Source organism: Hemiscyllium ocellatum, chromosome 23, assembly GCF_020745735.1.
Source record: "Hemiscyllium ocellatum isolate sHemOce1 chromosome 23, sHemOce1.pat.X.cur, whole genome shotgun sequence".
NCBI lineage: Eukaryota > Metazoa > Chordata > Chondrichthyes > Orectolobiformes > Hemiscylliidae > Hemiscyllium > Hemiscyllium ocellatum.
In genome coordinates this window covers 49,026,111-49,038,212 of record NC_083423.1, presented here as the reverse complement: position 1 = coordinate 49,038,212, position 12,102 = coordinate 49,026,111, and the positions used below count along the sequence as shown (strand labels likewise).

Below are 12,102 nucleotides of genomic sequence, written 5' to 3'. Positions count from 1 at the left end.
TAAGGAAATAGCAGGAGAACTTCACAAGTACTTTGCGTCAGTCTTCACAGTGGAAGACATGAGTAATATCCCAACAATTAAAGGGAGTCATGGGACTGAGTTGAGTATGGTTGCCATTACAAAAGAGAAAGTGCTAGAAAAGCTAAAAGGTCTTAAAATTGATAAATCTCCTGGCCCCAATGGGATACATCCTAGAGTTCTGAGGGCGGTGGCTGAGGAAATAGCGGAGGCGTTGGTTGAGATCTTTTAAAAGTCACTGGAGTCAGGGAAAGTCCCGGATGATTGGAAGATCACTGTTGTAACCTCCTTGTTCAAGAAAGGATCAAGACAAAAGATGAAAAATTATAGACCAATTAGCCTAACCTCGGTTGTTGGTAAAATTCTAGAATCCATTATTAAGGATGAGGTTTCTAAATTCTTGGAAGAGCAGAGTCCGATTAGAACAAGTCAACATGGATTTAGTAAGGGGAGGTCGTGCCTGACGAACCTGTTGGAATTCTTTGAAGAGGTGACAAGTAGGTCAGACCAGGGAAACCCAGTGGATGTGGTCTATCTAGACTTCTTAAAGGCCTTTGATAAGGTGCCACATGGGAGGCTGCTGAGCAAGTTGAGGGCCCATGGTGTTCGAGGTGAGCTACTGGTATGGATTGAGGATTGGCTGTCTGACAGAAGGCAGAGAGTTGGGATAAAAGGTTCTTTTTTGGAATGGTAGCCGATGACAAGCGGTGTCCCGCAGGGTTCAGTGTTGAGGCTGCAGCTGTTCACGTTATATATTAATGATCTGGATGAAGGGACTGGGGGCATTCTAGCGAAGTTTGCCGATGATACTAAGTTAGGTGGATAGGCAGATAGTACTGAGGAAGTGGGGAGGTTGCAGAAGGATCTGGACAGTTTGGGAGAGTGGTCTAGGAAATGGCTGATGTAATTCAATGTGAGCAAATGCGAGAACTTGCACTTTGGAAAAAAGCATACAAGCATGGACTACTTTCTAAATGGTGAGAAAATTCGTAAAGCCAAAGTACAAAGGGATCTGGGAGTGCTAGTTGAGGATTCTCTAAAGGTAAACATGCAGGTTGAGTCCGTAATTAAGAAAGCAAATGCAATGTTGTCATTTATCTTAAGAGGGTTGGAACATAAAAGCACCGTTGTGCTACTGAGACTTTATAAAGCTCTGGTTAGGCCCCATTTGGAGTACTGTGTCCAGTTTGGTCCCCACACCTCAGGAAAGACATACTGGCACTGGAGCGTGTCCAGCGGAGATTCACACAGAATGGTAGATCTAACATATGAGGAATGGCTGAGGATCCTGGGATTATATTCATTGGAGTTTAGAAGATTGAGGGGAGATCTAATAGAAACTTACAAGATAATACATGGCTTGGAAAGGGTGGACGCTAGGAAATTGTTTCCGTTAGACGAGGAGACTAGGTCCCGTGGACACAGCCTTAGAATTAGAGGGGGTCAATTCAGAACAGAAATGCGGAGACATTTCTTCAGCCAGAGAGTAGTGGGCCTATGGAATTCATTGCCGCAGAGTGCAGTGGAGGCCGGGATGCTAAATGTCTTCAAGGCAGGGATTGATAAATTCTTGATGTCACAAGGAATTAAGGGCTACGGGGAGAATGCAGGTAAGTGGAGTTGAAATGCCCATCAGCCATGATTAAATGGCAGAGTGGCCTCAATGGGCCAAATGGCCTTACTTCCACTCCTATGTCTTATGGTCTTATTGTCTTTAGCTTTGTTTTCAGTTAACAAAGGATAAATATAACTTTAATCTGAACTGCAACTGAAGGAAAGGATTGGGAAATAACACATCTCTGCCTCAATGAACGTTACTGGCATGTACAATTGAATACTAAACTCCTCTGTCTGATGTTCTTCTGTTATGTTAAAATGTGATAACAGCGTTATCTTAAGTGATGAACGTTCCTCTTAAGCAAAGCATTTGCCTTTCAACACTAACACACCACTGTTATCAGACAATAGATTTAATGTGGATAAAAGCAAATTACTGCGAATGCTGGAATCTGAAACCAAAGGGTCAGTTAGACTCGAAATGTCAGCTCTTTTCTCTCCTTACAGATGCTGCCAAACCTGCTGAGATTTTCCAGCATTTTCTCCGTCCCTCGCCAACTCTCTCCCTCCCTCCCCAACTCTCTCTCTCTCCCACCCCATCTTTCTCTCCACATCTCTCTCTCTCTCTCTCTCTCTCTAGCAACTCTCTCTCTCTCTCCCCACCTCTGTCTCTCTCACCATTCTCTCTCTCAGCCCCATCTCTGTCTCTCTCCCTCTCCCCATCTCTCTCTGTCCCCATCCATTTCCAGCATTTTCTCTTTTGGTAATGGATTTAATGTGGTTAGAGACAATGTGGCAGAATACTCTCAAAACTCAGGTTGCTTGAGGAGTGGATCACATTCATCTAGGTTGAGCCCTGCTCTTAAAATAATTTTTTGGTCCTTATGATCAAAATGTTCACTCTGACAGTCCTTCTGGCCAGTATCTTTAGAAGCAACTATATTTCTGGAAGGAAATTGATGAATGTGGGGCCCTTTGCACTTTTATCCTGTGGTCAATGTTGCAATGTGATCTTCTGGATTGAGTTTGATAGTCTGAGAGAGATGGATGGAAATCTTAAGAGCTTCCTTTCTCCTATAGACCTTATGTTTTCAACACTTGCTTTTATGCTTCCTCTCGGAGATGATTTGGCTGGAATGCCATGTGCTGTGGGGAAGCACTTTATTATAATACATTCGAAATCACGTATGGGGCAGGCTTGATGGACCAGTTCTTTTCTGATTTGTCATTTTATATGTATACTCATAATACTGTCAGTGACAATTCAGTGGCTTTGAAGTGGCAAAAAGGTTTGTTTGGTGATAACCTTCACTATTATTGGAAAAGCTGTGCTTGCTCCAAATGTCTGGAGACAAGATTAAACACCTTCATGCTGCCCTACCTTGTGAAGCAAAGCAAAGGTAATCGCTTTCTGACATAGCTCCTCTGATACAAGGGTTCTATTAATGTGCATCCTGGAATACCAACCAAGAGAGAGCTTTAGATGCTTTCCCATAGTTGTCTTTCAAGAACTTGTCTTCCTTCATTTTAAATTGTTGTCTGGTTCCTCTTTAAACAAATTACAGATAACTCTGACCAGAGTGTCATGAATGAATTTGCCCAGGTGCCCCACTATATCAAATAGGTCAAATCAGTACAAACACAAGGTGGTACCAAAGCAAAGCAGGCCCAAGTTTATGAGGAACAAAATTACAATAGTCTTTAATACTAAACATACTATCCATAATCCTATTTGGCCCCTTAAGGATACAATACTTCCTGAGTCTCTTGTAAATGTGTGCAGTTTGTCTTTAGGTAGCTCTGTCTCCAGCTCTCAAAGCTGCTTTCACTCTCTCTCTCTCTCTCTCTCTCTCTCGTTAGTCAGCTGGTCTCTGTCTCTTGCCATGCTGGTCTCCTGAGAGGGTCTTTCAGACATTCTAAGAGTGGTTCTAAGAGCAGGTCTGCAGGTGAACCCAAGTTTTATACCTTTTAGCTGTTTTTCTTGATTTTTCTATAGTTCTGGCCAGTCAGAGAGATACACTTAATAACTGTATATTAAACATAGAATCCCTACAGTGTGGTAACAAGCCATTTGGCCCAATAAACTCTTACCAATGTTCCGAAGAGGAACCCAGCCAGACCCAATCCCCCCTACCCTACCCTATTACTCTATAGTTACCCCCAACTAATAAACCTGACCTACACATCCCTGAACAATATGGGCAATTTTGCATAGCCAGTTCACCTCACCTGCACATAACGTTATATTTTACATTATGCTCATGTCATTAGCACCTGGCTGCTGTGTTTGCATGCACTATCTGGTGTGTGGGTTTGTGATTTCAGAGTTTCACTTGGCCAATGTGCCCAGAATCCCTTTCTGTTTGGCCAAGTTGGCAATCTATCTGTGTTTTAGCACCCAGGAGACTGCTACAAAATCATGCCATTATAAGGGAATTCCAAAAACAAATCTCACTACTGTGAATGGTGCTATTTAAATGACAATTGCAATAAAAAGTAGTGTAAAATAATCCAAATTAGTATAATCAACTAATGGATAAAATAAGATTAAGAAAAATTGAATTGCAGTTTAATAAACGAAAACTAAACACTGGAAACACCAATGCAAACTGTGAATTCCTAAATAACCTGACTTGAGCAGACCCAGATCTGGATTCCCAATGTATCTAATTTTTGGTGAAATATGACCAAGGATTTGCTTGACATCACAAGATTCTGTGGGACTTAATTTTAACAACTAAATTGAGGATATATTTCCAAATCAGGATAGTGAGTGACTTGGAGAGGAACTTACAACTCTTCCCGCCATACCTCTCACCATCTTTGGCAGTTCCTTGGTGTCCATGGATCAAAATCTTGGGATTCCGTCCCTAATGGTATTATGGGTCTATCAACAGCACATAGACTGCAATGGTTCAAGAAGGCAGCTCACCACCCTCCTTAATATCAACTAGAGATGGGCAATAAATGCCAGCCTCACATTTGTCCCATGACTGAATTTTAAAAGATGGGAATAAGCTCACCTATGGTTTGTTATTGTGTGTGAGCTTGTACCTATGGCATCAGTATTGGCAACTGTATTCTCCCACACAATATTCTCCTTTCAAAACATACCAAGGTATGTATCCTCTGTGTTCTTATCTTTTGGTCAGCATCATGGAAAATCAGAAGAAGGATGCCATTGAGCAACGATTTTTAAAGAAAATGCCTATACTGTACTTGCCATATTGAAATTGTTGCATTCTAGCCTGTGAAATTATTCTTGTTGGCTTGGATGCATTTTTTTCTCTCGGATTCTGGTTGCTGGCTGTTGTGGACATGAATCTGTTCTTCCGAACCAAAACATACCTGTGGTGCCATGAGAGTACTGTTATGTAAGTGGGATCCATCATCTATCTATCCTTCCGTGATCTCCTCAACTTCAATAGATAGAATAATGGTACAACGTCAGATCATAGTGCAAATGATAAACCACAAGTTTACATTTATTGAATGTAAGATGGGGAAAAAACAAACAGAATATTTACACTAATTGCAAATATTATGAATGCTGAAATGTTGATAATAGTGAAGATGCATCTCGTGTGCTAGCCTCCACATAAGAGTGAATTTCAACAAACAATTGCTTTCTTCCTTTGGGGCTGTGTGCTGCTACAGAGTTCTTTTACAAGTCTTGTCCTCCTGATGTGGGTACAAGCTGAGTGCAGGCCGAATAATATAAATGTAGAAGGTAAGTATTGGTGACCGCGTTCTCTGTGAAAACGTCCGTAGAGAATCATGCCTCCATCCCTCCCACAGATCTGCTGGGTCTTCAACAGGGCTATGCTGTCAATCAAGTGCCTTACAAAAAATCTACACCGTGCCAATCACATAAAACGTTTGAACTGTGTGAAATGACTCACCTCATTCATCTGTGCTAACACTTTGATCAACTATAATAGTAGAAAATTATCATTTGTTCTGGCAGCTATCACAAGCCCTGTTGGACAGAATAACACTAATGACTTTGAATTCAGAAGATTTAGTCACAGCTTGGTTTTCCAGTATCTCAGGTTTCTAAAGTCTTGACTGCTACAAATTGTACTCTTCCCAATAGATTACTGAGCTTGGAAGTATTACCTTTCAAATTTGTTTCACAGCTCTGTGATTTCTTTGCAAGCGTCTTCATTTTGTGCTTTTTTTAAGAAAAAATTTGTAACTGATGCATTTTGTGGTTCTATTTATTAAAAGAAAACATTTGCGGACTATTTTAATGACTATGTTAGTAAGTTCACTGCTTAGGAAGTTGCTATGTTTGATTTCTGGTCTGTGCTTGGTTAGTTACACTCAACAGGAGGGAAGTGGGAAAACTACAATGTGCTCTGTCACTTTAGACTAGAAAGAGGCACGATCAGCTTCTGATTCTTGTCTGTGACTTTGCCATAACTTGCTTGTGCCTATTCAAGTCTGGTAACACAGTTGAATGTTGAGAGTCAGGCATACAAAAATGGGCAACTTGGAAAGAAACCACAGGTATCTTGATGTCTGTGGAATTGTACTCTGGAATTATGTAATATGTATATAGGGCAGGAAGGGAGAAACAAAATGTACTTAATGTTTTAAACATTATTCTGTTGTGCAGACAAAACAAAAAGAAGGTTGATGACATCCAGTGGTTTCTTAAGATACCTAACCTCCACGGATTGTTCCATATTCAATCAAGATCATACCAAAATCTATCAGTGTATGGATTTGCCCATGGTGAATTACTTCATAGCATCTTCACAAGACACCTGCTTCGTGAGCAATCAACTAATCGAACAAAGTGCTATTAATGGATATATAAGGTACATGGTGCACAACTTTCAAAAATTGCAAACTTAGGTTTTTTTGTATGAAATTTCAATGTGCTAGTAGAAGCTTTTTAATGTGTCAGAATAATTCATTAAGAATTGTTGATACATTGTTTGGTTATGTGAATTGCACAGTAACTGTGCACTTGCCAAAGTATTTTACTTGCTCGTAAGAGATGTGTTATAAATACACCACATAAAGTTTGCTGATGTTGGTGTAGATATTAAGAATAATTGTCCTGCTTGATTCCAATCAAGCGAACCACAGCACTGCTTGCAGGACGGTTTGTCATGTAACAAGATAAATCAAAGTAAATGGAAAATTACTTATTTTAACATATTTCTGAAATTATATTACAGTATGTTTGCAAATATAATTGGTTGTCTGCATGTTTTTGATCTGTAAAAGTGCACATATTGTTGATTTCAGCAAGGACCTGTATGGCAACATTTATGTTTAGTAGTTTTATGGAAATCTCCCATATACTATTATTGATGTAAATATTGGATTAAAAAGATAAAACAAATCAAAAACAGGTACATATAGTATGACTAAACTCTACAGCTCTTCAACAGCTCATTAATAGGAAACACTTGCCATGATGAAATTCGCATTGCAGAGTAGTGCACATTCTATTGGCTTGAGCATAACACAATGAGGCGTTTTTGCTAGGAAAAGGGTATTATTTACATAAAATGTAGATTGGTAAGTACTTTTCAGGGGATGAATATGAAGTGAAATATTTTGACTCTTAAAAGTAACCATGTGTGCAAAGATGACCAGTAATTATTAAATATTCTCTGCATGTAGAAGTATTTTCCTGAATTTTATAGGGAGAGTCTTGTGGTAAGCAAACTCGATGAAAACAAAGTCCACAGAGGGTCTATCTTCAAGAGGATCATATAGGAGAAAAGATAATTCAGTCTTCGGATTCCCCTTGTTATCCATTACTCATTCAGCTCATAGCTTGTCTTTTTTAACATGTATGGATGTATCTCTCTACTCCCTCTTTTTAATCAAGAGTCTTTGCTTCAATGTAGTCTTGTTTTCACCAAGATAACTGGCAATCTGTTCCACAAATTTGCAGCTCAAAGTGCAAATTATTTAGTCCTTTATTATTTTTGGTGCAGCAGTGCAGAAGAAATTGCTGTGTTCACTCTGTGCAAAAGTGTTTATGAGCCTTCTCCTCACAGGGCAGTAACCAGACAAACCTTACAACTAGCTTCATAGGGAGAGATTGGGACATATGAACAACAGCTTACTCCAAGAGTTAGATTTTAAGGAGTATCTTTAAGGATAGCCTTACAGGAGTACAGAGAAGTGAAGAGGATTTAAGGAGAGCATTGCAGAATTTAGTTCTTTGACATCTGAATGCACTGGTATGTGTCAAAGAACATGGAATTGTGCAAAGGTTTTGGTAGGTTGTAGGCTGGATTTATGTGGTACCGGTGATTTAGAAGGTTCATTATATGCAGTTAAATACACCAAGGAGCATGTGACTAAAGTTTGGAACTAATAGAACCAGTAGATCAGGGAGGTTTTGACATTGGTAGCAAAATTCAAACAGAATGACCAAGCAGGTATATTTGAGAGTTCTCAATGGTGCTGTTCAAGAAGCAAAATTGGATTAAAGTTGAAAATCTGCACAAAAGAAAATACACCTTTGTGGAATCCAGAAATTGAAGAACTTCTTTTAATTGATGGATTTTAACCTCATGGCACTTCTATTAATTAGTTTGTTTGAATTAGATTAGTTGAGTTGAGCAGTTCTTAGTGTATTTATTTGGTAGGGACTTATCTTTTTCAGTTGTGCGCTATGGCTTGGGAGAGAGACTTTTTAATTTGTAAAGATAATCTTCTTGAAAGTTGTTCATGGGTCAGTCGACACATTTGATCATCTCCCACTGAAGCATCAGTTGCTGGAAACACAGGGCTTGATTAATTAACTTTACTGGTACAAGAACTTTATGACAGAGCATACATGAATGTATATTATTGGCTCTTGAGAGATACACCTCTTAAGTGAATGAATAGTGGACAGAAAGTCATATAGGCTGCATTGATTTGGATACTCAAATTCCTGGTTTATACTCCTGTTACATAATTTCCTTTGCTATGATTTTTTTAAGGTTTGTCTTATTGCAGAGACTGGAGCACAAAATCTAAATTGATACCTCAGTGAATACAAAGAGTGCACTGCACTTTCACGGATGTCCACTTTTGGATGACCCATTAAATTGAGCCCCTCTCTGTCCTTTCAAGTGGACCCCTAAAAAAACATTTTAAAGAAGAACATCTTCTTTATTTTCCCTCGGACCATGGAAAATATTTATCTCTAAACCACCACCACCACCATTTAAAATAGATTTCCAGTCATTTTAGCAGTTTTGTTTGTTGAACCAAGCTCTGAGTTTGCATGTTTCTTCCAATAGAGCAATTACTCTACATTGAAAGTATTAAAGTGGCTGCAGAGTATTTTGTGAAGGCCTGAGATTGAGCGGCTCAATGTAAATGCATGTCACTCTCTCTTTATATTCCTGAGCCATACAGATAAGAATTAAATGATAAAATTAATGCAGTCCAATTGCCAAACTGGAATATTTCCAACTCCTTTTCCTGCTAATTAAGTATAGCAATAGATTCAAGTCAATGGATATTAAGTTTCATTGACTCATTGCAACTAAATATCCAATGTTCATTGATACAATGGTGTACCTTAAGCATTTAGCATCTTTTACAAGATGTACATTGTTTGTGCTCCAGTATTTTAGTTTTGTTTACTTGTAAACCAGAAAGGAGATTCCAATGACGTTTAAAAAATGTTCAATGCATTACAATTTATCCTGAAGCAGTGCTAATGATTTTTTCACACCCTATCACTTTTCCAATTTGTGTAACAGACCTAGGACCAAATTACATGAACTATTGCTTCTGGCACTCAACTTCACATGGCAGGTGCAATGGTTGGCAACAGGCTAAGAGTTAACCTGCATGACTTTCCATCATTAAAATTAATTAGTTCTCAAAACCACCTCAATATTGTGCTTCAGATAAAGCATCCATGGCGTCAAGTGATTCAATGAGATGTGTTAGTTCTTTCCTTCCAAGTTGGTAGTGCAAGCATTTCATTATTTTACAGCCTGAAATTGGAAAAGTTTTATGAGTTAGATGCATGCTGTTATATTTGTGACATTCAAGACAAAGTTAGATTTTTCATAGGCAAGGAAGGCGGCAAGGGTTTTGTGGGTTAGACAAGAAAGTGAGTTGAAACCAAAACCAAATCAGCCATGACCTTATTGAAAGGCAGAACATATTCAATGGACCAAATTGCTGAGTGCCGCTCTGGAGTTCTGTGCTGCTATGAATCGACTATAAGTCCATTACAGGTGTTATATTTGTTTTGAGATGCAGAGAGATCTGGAAAGTTAGAATGCCATTGAATGCAAGCACATGACAGTCACAAGAAAGGTTTGCACATACTGGATTAATATATTTTTATGGTTGCATTGTGCATTAACGTAGCAGAAGTTGTAGTTGATGAATATTCCAGGATGCTCAGGAGGGTGGTGTCTTAATTGCCACATGTACAGTCAACGATGCCTGAACGTATGGGAAGACAACAAGACTCTTAAAGCCAGGGACACCATTCTGACTAGCATCATGGGAAACAATGTTTACATAGTTGCCTTCCTTAGTAATCATGGCATCAATCATCTGCTTAGTGCCTTTGTGAAGGGGCCAAGTCCAAAATGCTGAAAATGCAAACAGCAGATCCCCAGGAGGAGCCAGAAGCAATGCTGGGCAATGATAACTTTGATAGTCACTGGTAAGCCAGGAGGAAGTTCAAGTTGAGACTGTTGTGTGACTAATTCAGCCCAAGAGCCTAAGTCAACACAAACAAACTGCATCATGTCTGGGACAGCTGAAAAACAAAATGAAAATCTTGCTTTATATGGTTACTACAGGTATCAGAAGAAAGTATGAAATACTTTAGAGGGTTGGAGACCCAAAACTGAATTCATATTTCTTTTCTTTTTGGTGTATATTGAAAATAATTTTCAAAATAATCTACATAATTGGCAAAGCAACAGAGCACTGTACTGGCAGAATTCAATAGAACAGTTTATTCCCTTAGAGTATAGGCATAAAGACAAGCTGGATCATTGCATATTTAGAATTGCTTTATTGCTGTAGCTACATGGGTTTGCTTTGAGCAACCAGAACTTGATTTGATGTGTGATGATTGCATGTCTGTCATCAGTGTGATCCTATTGAGATTTGCAAGATCTTTCAGTGAAACTGTGATTCTTCACCCACCTACGCACCACTTCCATTTGGCCCATCGTGACTATGATTTTTTTTTTTGAAAGAACCCTCCAATTTGTCCCAATTCACAGCTTATTTTGCATAGCAGAATAAGGAAAGAATAGGAATAATGCAAATTCTTTCCTATGTCTGTTGTAAATTTGAAAGTGAACTTCATTTCTTATCGAAAAGTATTCATCTGTTTGGGGAACATGTAGGTTAATTAATCTGAAAGTTTCAGCTGCCAGAGCTATAACCTTCACAAAACTTTGTTCTTCCAGTTTTTCCTTTGAGCATACATGGAGCTCACACTATGGTATTTTTTGAGCCAGAGTCAAATTTTTACATAAATAATTGAAATTGAACTAAAATGGCATCTAAAATGAAAGAATGGGTAAAATGACATCTTGGAAGGCAAATGTAAGTTCACTGTAATGTCAGACATTGCTAAAAACAAATGGGTTTGTACTTCACTTTTTGAAGTTTCAGTTTAAAGTGTTTAACTTAGTTTAGTTGGAATGGAATGTTAGAGCAAACTTTCTTTGTGGAAAATTTACTTTTTAGGAAACTATCATGAGGAGGATGTTATTTTGATTGTCATGAGTTGTGGTACTTTTTAGACAGGATAATGCTAAACTCACAATGTAAATCAGGTATGAATGCTTGAAGATGCTGCGACTGAAATTTTTCCTTTCATTTTGCTTCTTAAAGCAACACAGTATTCAGTAAATTAACAGATGGACACGTTCATCTGATGTTCTTTTTGTTTTGTGTTTCGCTGGAATATCCTTATCAACTGCAACTCTTTTAAATTTACCTGTTCTGGAACAAGTGGGACATGAACCTGGGCTTCCTAGCTCAGAGGTAGTGACACTACCACTGTGCCACAAATGCCCTCTCTTTCTATCAGTCTTCTTAATGCTAATTGATGAAACATATTGTAGAATAACTAACAATGTTAATTAGCAGTGATGTAGTATTCCTGTCATCCTGTTAGTATGGATATTTTGAATATAGGATGGGTGACAGATTCATTTAGATTGGCTCCCACTCAAGCAAGAGATAATGATGGGTGTGAGAAGTGAACTAACAGCACTGTAATGAACATAATAATTCTACCATCAGTTTGGGTAGGCATGGCTAAAAGTAACCGATAAAACTAGAAATAGATTGGTGTTTTTTTGGGCATGGGGTGACAATTCGAGATCAGCCTGCATGTGTTGCTGTGGAGATGGGCTACACTAACATAGTGCTGCTGTTTAATTTACTGGATTGCAGCATTGAAACAAATAGATTTTAATCATTGGCTGCCTGACTGCTCAGCAGGAGGCCAGACAGTGTGCACTTTCAGTACCAGATAGTCCCAGCCTGGCCCTCTTACACTAAATC

The 12,102-nt window shown here is 38.7% G+C and overlaps 1 protein-coding gene across 3 annotated transcripts in view; it reads left to right on the top strand.

Moving 5' to 3' along the window:
* The window catches only part of LOC132826927 (1-phosphatidylinositol 4,5-bisphosphate phosphodiesterase zeta-1-like), a 146,114-nt gene that overhangs the window by 65,390 nt on the left and 68,622 nt on the right, over nt 1–12,102 (top strand). For all 3 annotated transcript variants that reach the window (XM_060843229.1, XM_060843228.1, XM_060843227.1), the window contains one exon: nt 6,197–6,401. In XM_060843229.1, the coding sequence (XP_060699212.1) occupies nt 6,217–6,401 (185 nt within the window). In that variant the 5' untranslated portion in view covers nt 6,197–6,216. The remainder of the gene's footprint in view (nt 1–6,196; nt 6,402–12,102) is intronic.